Source organism: Aythya fuligula, chromosome 3, assembly GCF_009819795.1.
Source record: "Aythya fuligula isolate bAytFul2 chromosome 3, bAytFul2.pri, whole genome shotgun sequence".
In the NCBI taxonomy this organism is placed as follows: Eukaryota; Metazoa; Chordata; class Aves; order Anseriformes; family Anatidae; genus Aythya; species Aythya fuligula.
In genome coordinates this window covers 1,566,298-1,572,297 of record NC_045561.1, presented here as the reverse complement: position 1 = coordinate 1,572,297, position 6,000 = coordinate 1,566,298, and the positions used below count along the sequence as shown (strand labels likewise).

Genomic DNA, 6,000 nt, shown 5'->3' with positions numbered 1-6,000 from the left:
ATTTTAAGCAGGGCTAATTTGAGCATAAAGATGAGAAAACAGGATTTGCCCTTGTCTGTAGCCCTAACTCGAATACGTTTGCAGCTGTTCAACGGTCACGATGTGATTCTTGAGGGGAAATTCAATTAGCAATTATATTTAGGCGACAGCTGGAGATAACAGCTATCAGCACTACTTGTTATCACGTATCCATCGCAGGCTTCATCCTACGCCCCTGGAGGCCAGCAGCAGGCCCGGGCAGCGCGGAGCTGTGCTTTAGCAGCATTTTTATTTGGAATAAGCCCCTTAAGCCGCTCTGCAGCCAGCCCCGTGACTAATTACCCCGGCAGCCCTCCGGGGAACGGGCCGCCGGCCGGTTCTCTTCCCCCGGCAGCAGTTGGGGGAACGTTGCGTTCGTCGGTTCGGGCCGCGGCCGGTTTAAGGTTTAATAAACTTTATTTAACCGCAGAGGCACGAAAGAAGCGAGGCGGGAGCAGCGCTGGGCCCCGCTCTGTGCAAATGGCGGCGGGGCGCGGCGCGGGGCCGCCTCCCCTCAGGCGCGGCCGGGCCGGGAGCCGCCTCCCTCAGCCGCCGCCTTCCGCCGCCGCGCCGGAAGGTTGCGGGGCGGAGCAGGGCCAGCAGCCGCCCGCTCGGGGCCGTTCCCGGTGCGCCGTGCCCGGGGTGGGGGTGCCGGTGCCGTCCCCGCGCGGCGCCGCCGCCGCCTCAGCGCCGGGGCAGCGGCCGCGGCCATGGCGCCGCCTCAGCCTCAGAAGGAGATCGTCTACAACAAGCTGCTGCCCTACGGCGAGCGCCTGGAGGCCGAGGCCGGCCGCTTCCTGGCGCAGATCAAAGGCAACCTGGCGCGGGCCGTGCAGCTGCAGGAGCTGTGGCCCGGGGGCCTCTTCTGGACCAGGAAGCTCTCGACGTGAGTGCCCCCGGCCGCCGCGGGACGGGCTCCGGGGGAGGGAACCGGGGGAGCCGAGCCCCCGGGGGTCTCCCCGGGCTCTGCCGGGGCTGTGGAGGGCCGGGGCCCGCCCCTGTCCCGCGCAGCCCGCCACGAGCTCGGCGGAGGAAACCGGGGCAAAGGTGGTTTCGTTTCCTACAGCTCGCCTGGCTCCGGGAGCCTCGGCGATTTCGTGAATCGGGAGGGTTTTCTCTGTCGATATTTCTAAGCTATTTCTTTCCGAACGCCTGCTTGGCCACCTGTTTGACCTCTTGCCTTTTTAGGCAAGTTGTGCAAGATGTTATCTGCGCGCAGCTCCTGCTGTAGGAACGCGAAGTCTTTCTCAAGACGGGCTGTTTGTTGGTTCAGTGCTGGCAGGATTACATTGTGCCTTAATGCTCTGTAAGCAGCGCCGAGCCGCAAGAAAAGCCCCCGTCTCGCCTCTGCCGGGGCGGCGGGCACTGCGCGGCCCCACCGAGTGCCTGTGAAGTGTTTTTAACACAACTCCAAACCGCTTGGCTCCATACACCGTCACTGAGCGGAGCCCGGGTTTCTCCTAGTGAATTTTACGAAGCATACTTCTGCTATTTTCATTGCCACTATTTTTGATGCTCTGGCATTGAAAACGGCATCAGATGACAATGAGTCCTGTAACTTCAGTCAGCTAACCATATTTCCGTACGTTGTTTTTGCTGTGATGGTATTTTCTCTGTGCTAGAAACGATGAACTACGTGCTTTTTGTAGAATTCAGAGATCCTCACTTAGATTTTTCCTTCATATATATATATATATATATATATATATAAAAACAACTAATTTAAAAATTGATACATACTGGGCAGTCAAATCTGTTTGGTTCATCTGTATCGAAATGTAAGTCTTTGTATTTGCCAAGAGGCATTCTTAGATAGAATTACTTTGACGGTTGCAAAATGACTCACGTGTTTTCATTATGTGACAGTTTGAACCCGCCTGGAACTAGGTCAGTGCTGTTTTTTTGAACTTCCCCCCTCAGCCATCTGGGAGCTTACACTGGTTTCAGTGATACCTGTTGCCTTTAGACTTGTGGAACTTCAGATACTAATCAAGCTGAGATAAAGTGTACTAGTTCTTATGAAGAGAAAGATCTACATTAGATAGGTAGGCTAAATGTAGCGCACAATCCTACACACTTTCAAAGGATCTACGTTAGAATTACCCTGGTAGTCATTCTGTAAATTGTAATTGCTGTTACCAGTTTAGGCTTTAGGGCAGTGAATTTAGCCTGTTGAGAACTGCTGCTGTGCTACTTTATGAATCACAGAAAGGTCAGGAGGCTCTAGTTTGTGGTTTTCCACCTACTCTTTGAAGTTCTAATTTGTGTGTTTTGCAACTTGTCCGATGCCTTTCAGTCCTAAGATTTCTTTGTGGCATATTATATGCAGTAAGACTTGGAATTTGTTTGGAAGCAGGCAGGGAAGGAAATAGGGGCATCAGTTTAAAAATAAGCTGGTAAATTTAACGTGAGAGTTGTTTTGCTCTTCAGCTGAACTTGACAACTTCTGTGGGACTGAATACTTTTATTAAAGTTCAGGCCTAAATGAAACACTTCCAAAGTATATAGAATTCTGATTTCATACCTAAGTCAAATTACAAGATAATGAGAAAAAAAAATCTAATCTTTGTTGTCTGTTAGTAGAAGGTAGTTCATCTCAGTGTCAGCTTAGTACCTTTTCCCTGCTGAGCAGCTCCAATAAATTTTACAGTTGTTTGATGGAGAAATGTAAAGGATCCTCATCATGGTGAGATCTCTGCTTAGCCTTGTTGCAAATATCTGAATCATAAAAGGCAGAATTTTCAGTATTCTGTGGATTAAATTGTAATTCAGAATCATGTCCAATGTATCTTTAACATTTTTTATCTGTTCATGAAATAATACAAATGTTTTTAGATGTGTAAATGCATGATTAAGTAGGAAAAAAAAAACACGTGTAGTTGTACCTTCCCAGGTACCCTACAACTTTATACAACTATGGATGATTCATTGTAGATTATGAATAACAAAAGTAGAACTCAAATATTTTTTTTAATTTACAAGTTTGAGTATCGGTTTCAATTTTGTGATGACGGATGAACCTGAGATCTCTTGTTTCTTATAATCTCAACAAGTGAGCATGACTTGCCCATAGTTACCTTAAAAGCATCTGTTTCAGCTATCTGATGTCATGGTCTGAGTAGGAGGGGAAAAAAGGGGCAAAAATGGAGTTTATCAGGTGAAATGTCTGTAATCTAATTTGCATGATTTGCTGTTTATGTGTAATTTTCCATAATGTAAACAGATCCTTTTGTTGGAATGCGTCTACAGAGTGTGGTGAGAACTTTCTTGTGAGGACAGGAATAGAGCAGTTACTTAACTAACTTGTGACTTAGTGGGACTTCTTATGCAAGTCAAACTGTACCTCAAAGACTGGCATTCAAACCTAATCATTACTGTGAGACTCCTCAAACTTTGGCTAGTAAAATCTGTATCTTACAAAACACTAATCCTGTTGTGAAAGCAGAAGACTGAATGTCAGTTGTTGTATAACTTGCTACAATGTCCCAAAAAAAAAAAAAAGGGCAGGTTGCATCAAAATAATTTGCTTAGATGGACTTGCATCAGACTTCTACCTCTTAGGTCAAAAAGAGGTTGCTGTTTCAATTTTTTCACTTTTTTACGTTTTACTGAAAAATGTTGTGCATAGTTGTTTTTGTTTTGTTTTGTTTTTTGTTTTTAATGCATAGCCTGTAATTGAGCATATCAGTATAATATGAACATCTAACAGTTACAGTGCAGGTGGTTGACTGCAGCCTGGAAAACACATGAGTGTCATTCTGTACTTTTTACTTCAGTAGGTAAGGGTAGAATTTTTGGAGCTGAAGGACACCACTTCTGTTCCTGATGATGTTACTTTGTGTGCTTGCCAGGTAAAGGTTTATTACAAAATTACACTTAAGTGTAAGGTAAGAAAAAATGGAGCTCAACCGTTCTGAATTATGGGAAAGCCTGTCAATCAGACTTTGATGAAATATTTTAATCACTTTTGCAATATAAATCTTTTTTTTTTTTCTTCTATCTATTCCCCTCCCATCTTTATCAGAAAAATGTAAGCCTTCTTTTGGATACATAATATTTATGTACATGTACGATGTAAACATGTATGTGATTTAAGTGGTTTTGGTGAGCATGATTCATTGTTCTCAATACGATTTGTCAAAACAGCTTTAGGCCAATTGTAATCCTCTCCTGTGCATGAGAAATTGAAAGTAGATAGCTAGGAATTTAGGAGAGTGCTCTATGCAGCTTCATATGTGAAGGCAATTTTTAACTGTAGCAGAGCAGCCAACTTCTAGGGTAATTTAGGCTATCTGCTTGGTACAACAGTACACTTCCTAAAAATAGGTCTATTGTAATTGTGGAGTGAGAGATTGGGTACCTAATACTTTTAAAGGAGGGAATTGGGTTTGGGTTCTAATTTTATCTTGTGTACAGAGACCCTGCACTCTGTGCAGAAAGGATGGAGCTGCAAATAGAATTTTCACTTTCTAATCCTCTTTTATTTGCTCATAGCTGATCTTCAAATGTGAACCCAGTGACCACCACAATGTAGCGTAATTTATTTATCATTTTTTAGTTGGCTGATAGAGGTTGAGAGACGGTTTCCTTAAAGAAGGAATCAAAAGGGCAATGGAATTAAGATTTCAAGTAACATCTCAATGTAGTATTGCCTGCCTTCTTACAGGAAGTTTTTGATTTGCAATAATTTAGTTCTAGAATTAAATTATTTTTTTTTTCCATTAACTAACCCAATACTTTTTTTTCCTCAAGAGGAGGCACCATTTATATGGTGAACAAGCATATATGTGATTAGCCCCTAGCTGTCCTGCAGGATTCATGAGGAACTGGATGTATTCTTGCCTTTAGTAGTGGGAATATCCTCTCCTGAGGATACTTCTGTTACATTTTGTTAATTTAATCTTGAGGAAAATGTGAGTAGTCCCTTTCTAGAATTAAACATTTTCCGACTGTCATCTTAATCCTACTGTGCAGCAAGACAATAATTGATGTTTTTAAAATCTGCTTTTTCATGTACATAAAGAAGCTGCATTTACGGGAGCAGTTTGGCATCCAGCTCCATTTCCCAGGCATCTTTGTATTCAGTACATTACTTTGTATTGTACTCTTTCCTCTGTTTCTTAATTAAACAGCATTTAGTACAGTAGAATTGGTGTTAGAAATGTCAAGAATGGTAACCATGCAAACGTTTCCTTTTTTGTTACATCCAGCAATGCTGACAGAGTCCCTGGATCTCTTGCAGAGCGTTTCTTTGTAGTTATAACTTACTTTTTCAGGTTTCTGCAGTTCTGTTTTGTTTTCTTTAATAATACATGAAGAAGTTAAATCACTGTAACTTGTTACTCTGTACCTAACCTTATGAGAGCAGAGATGTACGTGTTAAGTGTATATGACTGAACAGTAACAAAATGGAAATTGCAAAAGGTTAAAGTTGATTTTGGAAATGAGCTGTTAGCGTTCCTGTTTAGCTGCTGTGTTCTTTCCCAGATGTGTAGTGTCATGAAAATTGTCTTTACCTTGTGTAAGTAAGCAGTTTGATCACTGCATCCAACGCTGTCTTCCCCTTTTAATAAACAGGAAGGGAAAGCTAAGAGGAAAAAAATCAGTTGCACCTGTTGTTTTCTGAGGACTCTTTCTGCCTTGTCTGTTTTATACACGTGGAAAGTGTAGCTGTTTGGCTGTTTGCGGTTGTTCTGTAGGTGGGTGGTGTTTCTGGCTGATCCACATACCTCATGTGGTAGAGGAGTGGGTTAGTTTATATTTCATTCATTTCCTTCTGGGTGTGAAAGGAGTAAAACACATTGAAATGAACATTAGTGACAATACTGCTCAGTAAATGGGAAATCCCCTGCTGAAATCAATGGGAAAAAGAAAAAGGAAGTGACAAGAAGTGCTGTAGAAGCTCTTTTTTCTTCTCCGAAGACGAGTGATTATTGGTTTCCCCAAGACCCGCAGCTGTCCCACTGTGTATTCAAAGGAAGC

At 43.1% G+C, this 6,000-nt stretch overlaps 1 protein-coding gene across 1 annotated transcript in view; it reads left to right on the top strand.

Moving 5' to 3' along the window:
• Positions 1–721: 721 nt before the first annotated feature.
• Positions 722–6,000, top strand: part of PSME4 (proteasome activator subunit 4) — a 61,426-nt gene continuing 56,147 nt past the window's right edge. Inside the window, 1 exon segment of the mRNA XM_032184155.1 lies at positions 722–904. Coding sequence (XP_032040046.1) covers positions 729–904 — 176 coding nt within the window. The 5' untranslated portion in view covers positions 722–728.